A 13680-nucleotide genomic window follows, 5' to 3' on the forward strand; every position below is an offset into this window, starting at 1 on the left:
AATGGAAGACAAAATAAGGGACACACTAATATAAGTATAGAAAGCTGTGGAAGGCTTGTGGAAAAGGAACCCTGAGGAAAGTTTTGTACGAGGTCAGAATTGGCTAAGTTTAGAATCAAATTGGGCAACGTAAATGAATCTTAGAAGTAAGCTGGTACAAGATTAGATTTGGTTTTCTCTCTGTTAAGAGGAAAAAATTTTCTTAAAATATTAATCCACCTTCAGTAACAGATTGTAAAACTTCTTATACCTCTTAGCTGACCTGTTCTGCCTTTACCTTTGACATATTTTCTTGTTAATGAATTAGTACTACTTTACAGTGATCTATATGTTTATCTGATCAAGTGTTCTGAAATCTTTCAAAAAGCTCCCCAAATATAAAATTATAATTAATTACATTAAAATTAATTTAATTAATTAAAATTCTTTTAATCTCTAGTTAAGTTTGGGATGCTACAGAAGGCCCCTGAAACATCCCAAAGAGAGATTTTTAACTATAAAGTTTCATTTGGCATTTTAAATAACATGGAATTGTCAAATGAATCATAAAACTTCTAAGGTTATATTGAATGAGAAATATTATTAATATAGGTATTGTAGAAATTATATGGACTCCCTAAAATTCTGGTTTATCTGAAATGTTACCAGTGATAATTATGGGTATAGTGAACAGGTTTCTTTATTGATTATAGTGTAACAGTGTTTAACCATGCTTTTAAATATTTTATCATTTATAGACAGTTAATTGTTTTCTTCTGATGGTTTTGCAAAATGCTTTCTCTTCAAGGAGATTTACTGATTTCTAATAAATTTCAAACTACAGCACTGAACTAAACTGGGTAAGAAATTTTAAAGTTCTAATGAAAACTCTCATTAAAAGAATTAGTTACATGGGACTGAGTAACCTGGTGAATATGGTTATAATTTTTGATTTTGTTTCAAATACTACTGGCTTTTAACCTGTTTCCAAGACATAAAGAATCACTTCTCCTTAAGCTAGTTATGGTTCACAGCAATTTGATAAATTATACCTATGTATACAGACATGGAACAGTTATCTTTTCTCTCTATCTGATCCCTCAAAAGACTAAAAATACTTAGGTCCCCAGTGGCTCTTTCAGACAAATTAGAGAGATCATCTCCTAAGAGATATAGGAGTATAAAGGTATTTTAAGGATTTTAAAGAGAAAAGAATTTACCTAAATCTGTAAGGCAAAAATTCATGAAAAGCCTTGACGTGGCTTTCTTGGTCTTAGAAAACCTTATTAACATTCTACCCTGAGACTCCGTGTTAAAACTTCCAACACAGTCAATTTAAAAAGCCTATATGATCAAATAATCAGATTTAACTTGTAAAGAAATTAATCTTGATTTGGCTATATTTGAGAAAACTGAGGGTAACTTTAGAGAGAAAAAAATTATATTTTAGTGGATATTAAATTCTAGTTTTGTTAATTGAGGTCCATATTTACTAAGACACTTCCCAGATCATTCCTTGCTGTTATGTCACTTTACTGTACAGTTTAATTGAATTATGAAAAGAATACTCTAGGTTTGTCTCTGAAGCTCAGTAATCTATCCTTGGGTAAAGTTCCAATGCCCCATGACCTGCAGCCAGGGGATTATACATACTGCAACAGGCATGACTTAAAGAACTGTCTCCAACCTGAATGGAAGGACCCTTTTTCAGGTACTCTTAACTAGACCATACAAACCAAAGCTGAAGGAAACGGAGTCTCGGATTAATTTCCTATCTGAAACATCCCCTGCAGTGCACTGGCCTATAGAGCGCTGCTCACCTTAAAACAATGCCCAAATGGAGAAAAAGCTTCCAGACCAGGATGAGAAGAAGACGACATCTGAGCCAGACAGCTGACCCAAGACACCGGACCAGGACTGTATAAAAATTACTTTGATAATTTCTCCAACCTTTGATTATGAACTACTCCACTTGTTAAGTTTATGATAAATTACCTATGTCTAGTACTTCTGTGTTACCTTGGTGGGTTTCCCTACTCCAAGGCTCTAACTAGATAGCCCTCAGAAACGTTATTCTAAAAAGAAATTATAGTTCTGTTTAGGCCACTGTTGATCTTACAAGGTGGGAGATTTCACCTGGCCAATTAATACCTGCCCTGACCCTGACCATAAATATGAACTTTCTCATAGGATCAAACTCAGAAACACAAGCAAAATTTTAACCCAAAAATACAACTCGACTATTAAATTCTTACTCATGACTTTATTAACGTTACTAGCTTTATTACTTATATCCTGTCTATTTTATAAAATTGTTGTCTGTTACATTTCCCAATGTGTAACTAGGCCCACAAGATTGATGATGGCTAAACATCTTGAAGAAACAGATAAAATTTATAACCCTGAATAAAATAAATATAATAGTGTGATTCTAGGTATGGAAATGAGCAAAGAAGGTTAAACACTTCCTGGATCATAATAGACTAGTAAGACAGGTGATCCAGAGAACTTTTAGTATCAACAGGGCCTGATAAAAAAACTAACACCTTGAATGGCAACTCAGAAGATTTTTCACCTGAACTTGGAATGAGCCATCCTAGCACCGTGGGACAAAATTAGTCATGAAATGTCTCTCAAAATATTGGTCGAATTTAGGACCAAGGGGGAACACTGTGAATGAAAATACTACAATGTGCATGAAAATACTGCAACCATGTCAGTAAACAAAGAATGCTGAATCCAAGTCAAAAGCGGCTGCTGCCAACCCCCAGCGAACATGCCTGCAGCCCGGCCTCTCAACCACTCAAAGTGGTGCCCTCCGAGCAGACTCAGAGCAAGAAAGGACAGGATACTGGCCCTAGATAGCCAGGTGCTTGCCAAAGGAATGAATTCAATGACCCAAATGTTTGCTTCCCACCATACATAGAAAAGCAGTAAATACTTGAACTTGAGATATCTGGTTTTCTTTAGATAACAAGCAAAATTTTATTGTTCCAATTACCTGGTCTTTGTTGTAAAGATTCTATATATCCTAGCTCCTCCCCTACCTCCTGGGGGCAGTCCCTCAGAGTGATCTGAGATGCTGTCATCCCGGCTCGAGTCCTCCAGCCAAATAAATCAAAGCCCTTAACATTTAGGCTGAACGTTTATTTCAATGACGTTCCAGAATAGACACAACTCATCAATTCTGTAATGGAACACACTGAATCAGGAACCAAAAGCGTGTTTTAGTCCGGAAAATCTCCAGGTTCCTATTTCTTCCTGTCATTATACAATCCCTCCAGAACTCATTACTTTGCTGTCTGCTCCTCTGGCAACCAAACTCAGAGAAGAGTCAACTCAGCAGAGCACCATGCTGGGGAGAACCCCCCGCAGAAACACTGCAGTCTGCCTTCCCTCCCGCATGCTCTGCTGATCCTTGGTGTCCTCCATGGAGACCAGGCCAACAGAGCTGTTCCCAACAGCTGCAAAGTCGCACACGTTAAATAAATCATTTTATTTTATATGATATTTTACGTATATACCCATCTCTGAAAACAGCTTTGCCAGAAGCCCAAATCTTCAACAATAATCTGCAAAGGCAAATCCGGTCCCCAAGGGAAAACATGTCTTAAGTCAATGCAAAGGCCTCCAAAGTCCTCTCCAAGAATATAAACCAAACTGCCTGCAGGTCTGCAGCTGCAGGAGGCTACATGTCTGCTTTTAAAGCAACCCCTTCCTGCCCTCGGGTGCTACAATGCCCTTCTACGCCCTCCCATCGCAGGGCAAGAGCAGCCGCTGCAGAACCTTGCAGGGCAGCACTGACAGGACTGGACAAAGGGGATCAGAGCTAAACTAAGCATTCTGATGACACGAGCTTGTCACTGTGTCACTTTACAGATGTAGATATATATACAGAGAGGTGGGGTGATATTGCTCAAAGTCACACAGCTAATAAGTGACACAGTATATAACTCTGCTCCTCCCTCCTGTGTGACGCCCAACTGGGACACCCACAGGGTTCTCTCGTGGCTGCCTGAACAGTCTTTTCCTATCACTCATGACACACCACAGTGTCTGAACTTAGCATGCTTTTGCAGCATCTTTTCCCTCCAGTTTCTCAGGAACAAGGCTGTTCGGGCCTGTATGAATTCCGGCTTCCTGAAATCTCCATGCTCAGGCTGGTCTTGCCTGTGCATCTGGCATGCTGCTCAGAGGCTCTTCCTCCCCTGCAGGAGGACGTTTCTAATCTTCACAGGGACACAACCTCAGGAGAGCTCTCCTCTCACCCTCAGCACGGCAGGTGTCCCAGACCTCATCTCGAGCAGCCCCATTAGGACGGTGTCTGCCCAGCTCTGCTAGTCAGAACAGCAGCCTCAATGCCAGAGATTATGCCCAGGTCACACTGCAAACCTACTGCCCGCCTCACAGCCCCCAGCCAGCAGGTCACCTGGAAGTCACAGCAAGTGCCCCACCCAATCCAGAAGTCTCTTCTTTTGCCAGCACCACTGATGACTGGTTTCCAACCTTTGGTCAGTTTCTCACAAAACAGCACCTTCTACAGTGAAGCGGGTGGTTTTTCTTCTGTGCCTCATCCTTACTGGAAACGTAAAGGGAAACCAAAAGGCCTTTTCTCAACCCTTTTCTGATGAAACCCTCCCACCCACAATACTCATATGCTCAAGAGCTTTGGATCCACATGATTTTCTTTCCCTTACGCTAAGTGGCTCAAAAAACTGAGGAATTCTTTCTCCTTTGAGGGTATTAGCACTCAGTTTCTCGGCTTTAATCTGTTTTTGTCTCTCTCTTCAGTGACCCTAGCAGTTGCCACCTCTTACTCCCTTCAGCAGCCTCCCTCCCAACATCTAGTCTAGGAAATAAGCTGTGATGAGGGGCCCGGGGGCCGTCACAGAAGATGCAACTAAGGCAGAGAGAGGCTACATAATTTGCCTAAGAAATCAACTTGAACCACCAACAGAGTGTGTCACGTCCCTCTGTTTAACTCTTATGCTAAGCAAGTTAACTTTTTGTAGATTATGTTTATAAACAGATGAGGTATGAAAATACATACAAGGGCACACATCAACTCTAAGATATTCATTAACTCCACTATTTTGTTTCTATTTATTTTATTTCTATTAAAAAATTAAGAACCCCTGCAGTCAATATAGCAAAATGTTACTGGCTTTTAAATCCAGAATATAGAGGGGTTGTGTCATTACTCATTCTTATATGTATATTCACAAGACAAAATGATTTGAAAGTCTCTCTCCCCGCCCCCTACTCACTATTGGCTCTTACCAGAGCTCCCAGACCACGCATCTAAGAGCCTTTCACTTTACCAACAGCTGAACTCATCAGTTTTCCCCCAGAACTCCCTCTGCAGCTTTCCCTCCTCAGAACACAGCAGGACCATTATTTAACTCATTAATCCACCCAGAAACCTGGGCCTTACTCCATCCTACCTTCACAGAAAGCATTGACCCTTTCCTCTTTACCATGTAAACATGCCTTCAATATGTTCACTTTTACCCACTGACCGTCCCACCGCTCAAGTTGAAGCCAACAACACTGCCCACCAGGACTCATGAGTCTCCCAAGTGGCCCCACAACCACTCTCCCCTACTTGAGACAAATGGGATTGTGTCACTCCCACGCTTTTTGGACTCTTTTCAGACCCACTGTTCTTAGAAGAAACTTCAATTTCTTCACCTGGTGAAGGTCTTTGCCATGAAAATATCAGCTCAGGAAGGGCAGGACACGCCCTCGTACCTCGGCCCCACCATCTGGCAGCGCATCAGCTTGGGAGGATTGAGTTCTTAGCAAACTAATTCACTTATCCATACAAATCCATGGTACATTAGAAAGATTTTAGATGTTGAGCTCGACTATTAATTTGGGGATTTTGCACTGGCAACCTGCAAGTATATATTCTAATGTTTGTGTCTTCTTAAAACCACACCCAGATTAAAGGAGTATTTGTGGAATGTCTTCGGAGTAAAAGGGACTGTACTTTTACAGATTTTATGTTTTATACTATGAACAACCCGGACAGGGTCACAAATGGAACCACCTCACAAGTGACAGAAGACAGGTGAGACGCATATAGCAAAAGGTAACATAGATGGTAAGAGCAAAGTTGTTTCTCCAACCCCCGAAAAAATTCCTCCAAGAACTGAAAACTAAGAATTTTGAAGGTAAAATACTATCATATAAAGAAAGAAAATAAATAATCCTCTTCATCAGGGTTTCTAGATCTGACTGCAGAGTTATTAGCAGGCCATACTGAATCCTAGCACAGAAAAATCAGATGGACTAGTGGTAAGTTCCAGGAAAACGGCAGTAATTCCTCCACTTGAAAGAGGACACACACTCACTTGTTGAAGGTGATTGTAAACCACATTCTGCAGAAATTCAGAAGATTCAGGCACCGCTTCTAGATGGTGATGACACGGAAGGATGGCTTGGATGCATGCTTCTAACTGAGTCACCGGCATTCTTACACTGCAGGGGGAAATGGAGGCCGTCAGCCAAGAGCACAGATGTTCCTGTCATGTATCCCAGGCCGTGCCTCGGGGACTCAGTGTCCTGTATCTGTCCGTCCCCAGGCGAGGACCCGCAGCGTGGCCCAAGCAAGCAGGAGGGGCACTGTGCTTGAGAAATCCCATCCCCCATGGGGGCAAGAGGGGCTGGTGGGGTTGTGTGAACCTATAAATGCTCATAGAAATACACCTGCATACATTGAAGTGATAAAATTAAAAGTAGCAGGCTATTTAACAAAATTTCAATTGTCAGTGTTAATTTTACCATTCCATTCCGCTTGTCCCCTGCACTCTGAGACAGGCTTAGGCTCTCTCACACATGCAGCTCTGATGCAATAGTTGTGAATTTATTTTACTTTGCTGCAAGTGTCTTCCCTCCCAGTGTCACTGTGACTGTCGTCTCTTAACACAGTCAGATATCTTCCTGGATCTCTCCCTGAGTTCCTTGCTTCTGCTTCTCAGATCCTGAGATAAAGAACAGGTGAAGGCACATGACTGGAAAAGTCAATGTGGACTTGAACAAATTCCTCAGTGACCCCCTAGGTGAGTGCTGCCCACCCCTTACCTTCGATTCTCAAGGTTCTGCCCAGAGTGACATCTAGACAGGAGAGAGTCCTGGGCCCTATTAAAAGCTGTGTGGCTTGGGTGCAGGGAAAGCAGCAGGAGCTGGTTCCGTAGCCGGTCCCATCCACACCTCTGCTCCTCTCTCCCCTGAGGCCCCGCTGCCAAGCCCCCAGGCTCCCTGAGCTTCTGTCCTTCTCTTCTACTCTACTTCAAGCCCATTTCCTCTTCCTTTATTCCCTGATTATCCCCAGCTGGAGTGATTTTTCTATCATAGAATCTGAAAAAATTTCCTGCAGCTGAAAAAGTGGTGCCAGAGGTCAACGCCCATATGGTGGTTCCTGAAGAGAGCCCCTGGTTAGGGGGCCCTCACCAACACTCACGGGGCATCAGGCATGTTGCAGGGTCGACCATCCCCAATAAGAGTTTGCTGTGACCCCAAGGCACGCACAGCATCCCTGCTCACTAAAATATAGTTGTAGTCCTTTATTAAGAAGCAAAAATAAAAAAATTACTCATGTTTCTTAGTAAAATTATTTATGAGGGAGAAAAAGAAATTGTAATAGAAAGAACAAATTTCACTCCATGTTAGATGTGTTCGTTTGGCTTTAATCCTGTACCTTGTTTTCTAGGCTCAGACTTGATGTTTCTGCACCTTTTGTAAAAGAAAGTTGCCTTTAGCCTGAAATATCCAGGAGGGCCTATTCTCCGGGCTCTGATCTTTAAGAATATTTGCTCTTCTACACTTATGTACAGATGGCAAGTTGTAAAATACTGAATAACCTTTCTTTTTTTTGGAGGTTATACGGGGGCACCATAATTTGACCCACATGGACAGCTGCAGGAACAAAGGATTTCAAGGACAAACAATTCATACAACAAGAAGTTTGCAACAACCAGCCACATCCCCGCCCCTTTTTGGTATAAAAGGAGACTGAATTCTGCCCTGGGGAAGAGAGTTCTACTGGATAACAATATGCCATTTTCTGGGCCTGCCAGCTTTTCAAATAAAGTCTCTTTTCCTTACTCCAACATCTCATCTCCCGATTTATTGGCCTGTCATGCAGCAAGCAGAATGAGTTTGGACTTGGTAACAAATTGACTGCCTTAGAGGTAGTATGTCTCCACTGTTTCCTCATTTCCAGTATGTCACAACCTATCAATTTTATATGCTTTTTAACAACACGAACAAAAAACCTATTATAAGGAATTGATTCCACAGAAATAAAATTATTTCTACTCCTTCAAAACTTTTTTCTTTTCTATTTTATTTTGTTTTGCTTATTGAAAAGAAAATAAATTCAAATCATTTTATTTCACGTATTTTTATAGCTAGATATTGTAAATACTACAAAGATATTTAAATTGCAATAAAAATTGTTCATATATTAGTATAAAGATATATACACAATCAATGCAGATTAGGAAAGGAGTAGATATTTACTAAAAATCCACTGCACATCCAGTCTTTTACAAGCATATCCTGGAATATAAGCTCTATTATCCAGGGGCCCCCCACCCCCATTCTCACTGCCGTGTCCCTTAGTAATCAACTACCAAGGCACCAGCATAGAACCATGCGATCGCTATTTTAGGTATAAATGAGGGAATTAGCTCATTCAATTCTAAAACAGAAACCTTAAAATAAATACTGAACTTATTTACAGATAAACAAATTTGGACACAAAAAAGTACAGTTTCTCCCCAAATTCACAAAGATAATAACTGGTAAAGGCAAGATTTGAACTCATCTGCCTTGAATATAAAGCTAAGGTGGTAATCCCCTTCGACTGTGGAGAAACAGCAGCACAACCTGTCACCCTATCTTTGTTCGGATCTGGCTTTAGACAGCCTGAGACAGCACCCCATTCCTATGGAACTCGAGGGCAAACAATAACAATAAGTATTTTATATTCAGTAGTTTCTTAGGTCTCAATTATATAAAGTGTCAGCAGGTCAGCAGAAAACTCTGGGAAATATGAGTGGGTCCAGAGCTTTTTGCTGATAAGAAACTCAATCTATTAGGACAGAGTGACCTTCCCATGAGAGGCCTCATGGACATAAACTAAAGGCAGCTGAGCAATGAAAACTAGCAAGAACATGGAACTCAAGCAAGAAGGATCCCTACCATTCCCTGCCCAGTTGCCTCTTCACCCTTGTGGACAAGATGGCAGAAGGTCCAAGTTCTTGTCCAAGTTACAACATCATGGATTCTCACCCATAAAATATTACGACTCTATTCTGTCTTAAGTCCTTTCCAACTAAAATATGATGACACCAATATCTCAGCAGAATGTCTATGTCTCCACTTTCTCTCTTCTATTAGGAGACTATATCTATGGCTACAAAGCCGAAATTCAATTAAAAACATCATGCACGAAGCCTGGTGAACGTCTGTGTAAGAGACACTGTTCTCACGCTCAGTGAGTGAAAACTCAGAAAAAGTGGTCCTTCTCCCTCTGCAAGTGGGAGGGAGGCTGATTGTGTGTGTGTGTGTGTGCACGCGTGTGTGTGTAAATCAAATACAATGTATTCTGGGATGTGCACAGATTTTCTTTATGTTACTATCATTTCATGGGGATGAGCCAACCTTTAAATTAATTTGAATCTAGTATTCTGAGAGAGTCTCAGGCTCTTTTGGTGGAGGATGGGAAAGGGGAAAGGAAAGGAGGAAAGAAGTAAATGAAGCAAAGCTGTAAGAGTACTGCTAGGGAAAGGCAAGTCATTAATTCTGTTCCTACTTGCATCACACACAAATTAGGGACTGGCTTTCCCCCATGTCTTGTCAAGCACTGAGTTGCAGAAGAACAGCCGACAGCCCATTTCTCACTGAGCTTGTGACTGTACGTGGCATCTTATAGACACTAATTATTTAACCTGACCAAACAATCTAGCAGCAGGCTGTAATTCTCCTATTTTGAGAGATAAGAAAACAGGAAGTGAAAGAGGGTATATAGCTTGACCAAAGTCAGAGGACAAGTAAACTAAAGAGGATGAATTCAAACTCAGATCTGAATGCAGAGTCTGATCTTCCCACTCCCAGGGCTGGAAAATCCTTAACACACAGGGTCCCCAGCTCCTCTGCATTGTTCCTGGCACCAAGCATTTCCCATGGTGATATTCTCCAGTTCTCAGACACAGCGCTCTGTGCAGCCAATAACCTCCATTCGACCTTGATCATCTACCTGCCATGCCCACCAGGCTTCACCAGGCAGGAAAGCTGGCTTTCAACTGCATACAAAGCCACCCCTGGTTTATCCTGGACTCTTCAGCAGCTTTTCCAACGTAAACGCAGCCATGAAAGTGCTCACAGTTTGTACATGAGCCACACTACCTCTCTCCATCTGTCTCCTCACCTATACTACTTTGCTATGACCATTTTGAGAATCTTTGAAACAAATTTTTAAAAACAGAAAAGAAAGGATTCTGTAACAAGTACTTAAAACTTACAATTTTAAATGAGAAGTCACAAAGTGAGTATTTACAAACCGAATCTTCCTTCCTAGGTGTCAGTTTTAACAGTTAAAAAATATAATAGCAAAAAATTCTCACTTAAAAAATTAACAAAATCATCAACAATAATCTGGAATAAACTCAAAAACAATGCCCATGTTGTACATGGAGAAAGTACAGGACTGTACTGAGGGGTAAAGTAAGAGGTGTGAAAGTAGAGACATCAACATTTTGTATGGAGGAAAGCAGTTTTGAAAAAATGTACCTTCTCCTAAAGATAATTCAAAATTACTAAAAAATCCCATGACAACACTTCTTTTTTTTTTAACTTGAAAAATTATATTAGAATTCTTCAGGAATAATAAAGTCATAATACTAGCCAAGAAAATTTGGGATGGTAAAGAGAATCAAAAAAATCGCACTGTCAGATATTAAATAAATTTTTACAATATGTAAGATATAGTGCTAGAGTAAGAAAGTAAGATTGACAGAAATAAACCATGAGCTCAAAAAGAGACTCTAGTGTACATAAGTATTCTTTACAGGTGGGATTTCAAGTTAAAAAGCAAAGTATGAATTCAATAATTGTCTTGGGACAATCAGAGAATCCCCTGGAAAGAACAAATTCTATTCCAGTCATATTGACCGCAAGAAAAATTACAGAAAGTGATGTGAATATTAGAAAGTACTAATAACAGCGAATATAATTCTTTGCTCATATTAATTCAACTTCTCCTCACTATAACAAGTACCATTATCATCTCCATCTTAGAGATTAAAAAAACCTACAGAAGAAATTTATACCATTATAAGAAAGCATTTCTAAGAATAATATCAAGAATAAAACCCAAAAAGAAGACATTTACTATCTTAAGATTATTTTGGGCCACAACAAAAATGAACCTACTGAACAAAATGAAAGGCAAAAAATTACAAGGAAAAGCTCTCTGATACATCTTGATGAAGACAAGGGGTTAATGTTCATAATATACATAGAGCTGTCACAAAGCAACGAGAAGCTCCCTCACTTAAATGTGTTCAACGGACAAAAGAGATCATTCACTTTTTAAAAGTCAGATGGCTAATGAATGAAAAATGCTCAATACCTCACTGGTCATCAAGTGTAAATTAAAACAATGAAAAAGCACTTTTGCTCATCATATTGGCACATATTTTTAAAAGATATTCTAGCTAGTGTCCATCTTTGAGAGAACAAACTGTGAGCAATCTTTTGGAGGACGACATGTCAATGGATATGTAAACTCTGAAAAACGTGTGTACACACAGGCTGAACTCCACTTTTAGGAATTGTTTCATTTAGAAAAAATCAGTTCAAATAGATGTACTCATCAGAGCATTTACACAGCACTGTTTACATTGGTGGGAAGAAAAGCTGAAGTGAAATCATATCCAGCGATAGAGAATTGGTTACATAAGTTATTCTACATCTTTTCATTCCCCACAGGAGAAGGAATTTCTAGATTTACTTGAAAGGAGCCTGTGATTTATGAAGTTGTCACATCCAAGGACTAAATTTCCAGAAACTTTAACTAGAGAAATACTCATACAAGATCACAGGAATGTTTCTATAAGAAGGATTCCAGTCAAACACCCTTTCTGACAGTGGAAGATGGAGAAAACTTAAGTGTCTACCATCAAGACAATGATGCGGTAAATCATGGCGAGCTGTGGGCACTTAAGTTCCGGCGTTTCGGCGTGGTCCAAGGCCTTGTCCACAGTACTCTCCCACGAAAGGTGTCCTTACACAAGAGAATAAACCTGCACATCAGGAAAACCCTCTACTCTATCTGAAAGGACTGGGTGAGTCTAGAGGGGGAAGAAGTCAATGATATATACCTGAGTGAATAAACCGAGCTGCAGAAAACATATAGTATGGCCTTATTTTTCAATAAAGCTTATATACACTCACATATACATAGATTTCTCATATTCGTGATGTATGTGTATATATATATGACATAGGCATAAAGGTCATGAAATACATACTCCACATTGTCAGCAGTTTTTACTCTCTGGAAATAAGGGGAAGGGAAGTAGGGGACTTTCGGTACCACCACAGTTCTCTTTTCAGTATTTCAGTTAAGTATACTTGGAGTTTAAAAGTTTATTTAAGTCCAAAGTAAAATGGACGATGCCTCCACAAGACAGAATGCTATACTGGTCATTAAAAATCATGCCAGTGGAGATAGAATATTGTAGCAAAATGTGTAATAAGCCGAATGGAAAATGGAGGTCTCCATACAGTAAACAGGCACACAGTGCTCGCTGGTTTTTATGACAGAGGTAATACACACTGATGAAAAGAACAGAAAATAGATTTTAAAGTGTTAATTATTATCTCTGAGTACTGGGAACAAGATAGACACTTTTGACACTTTTTTCAGACTTTTATATTAAATACACACTATTTTTCACCTGAAAAAAGCATTTTTTGATGTCTAGTACCACACATTGGAAAAAACACACGAGTACTTACAGAAACAAATAACTAGGAGACACCACAGCACCGTCACGCAGTGTAGAAAGGGCAATCCTGAATAACACCACGCAGTTACATAATTACCCACAAAGTGACAGCACCCCCTGTAACAGGGCGCCCCCCCTTCTATTTGTCAGTTGTGTCTTCAGGGCTGAGGCAATTCTGAGCACGGCCAGTGTCAGTGCTGATGTCTGGATGGATGCCACTGGAGGTGAAGGCACCTGCAAGCCGAGAGGAAGAATAGAAATCATCCTCTGCTTTTTCTGTCTTGTTTCTTTGTTACTTTTAAAGAGAGGCGTAAATAAGATAAACTGAATCTTCCCTACTGAAATTTCAGTAATGAAACCGTTTTTAAAGTGTTCACAACTTATATTCTGCCTATGACTGTCTTTTCAACAAAGCATCATATTTATTAAATGTTAATTAACTCAGTTAATTAACTACTTGTTGAAACCAATTAAAGAACATGAAATGCACTACGTGAAAGCACCAAACCTGCAGTGACTAGCTCAGCTGTCTTCACGTCAGTGCAGTCAAACCCCACCATCCCGTAGCCCTGAGCTTCTGATGCTGGTAAGAGAGCACGCTGCTGCCTCAGATGGAGAGAAACGGTGAAAGCATTTTCTGAAATCTACAGCACTGAAAAAACATAAGTGATAAATCCCA

General features: G+C 40.1%; 1 protein-coding gene across 3 annotated transcripts in view; it reads right to left on the reverse strand.

The window, feature by feature from the left end:
* Positions 1 to 13680, reverse strand: part of LOC140699645 (trafficking protein particle complex subunit 9-like) — a 193253-nt gene that overhangs the window by 72113 nt on the left and 107460 nt on the right. For 2 of the 3 annotated variants that reach the window (XR_012077891.1, XR_012077890.1), the window contains exon 3: positions 13099 to 13235. Coding sequence is in view for 1 of the 3 variants with exons in the window: in XM_072972262.1 (XP_072828363.1) it covers positions 6336 to 6462 (127 nt within the window). In the remaining 2 variants the exon portion in view is untranslated. Of the gene's footprint in view, positions 1 to 6335; positions 6463 to 13098; positions 13236 to 13680 lie in introns of those variants that run through there. The other variant, XM_072972262.1, reaches the window with a different exon arrangement.

Source organism: Vicugna pacos, chromosome 11 (assembly GCF_048564905.1).
Source record: "Vicugna pacos chromosome 11, VicPac4, whole genome shotgun sequence".
NCBI classification, from domain to species: Eukaryota; Metazoa; Chordata; class Mammalia; order Artiodactyla; family Camelidae; genus Vicugna; species Vicugna pacos.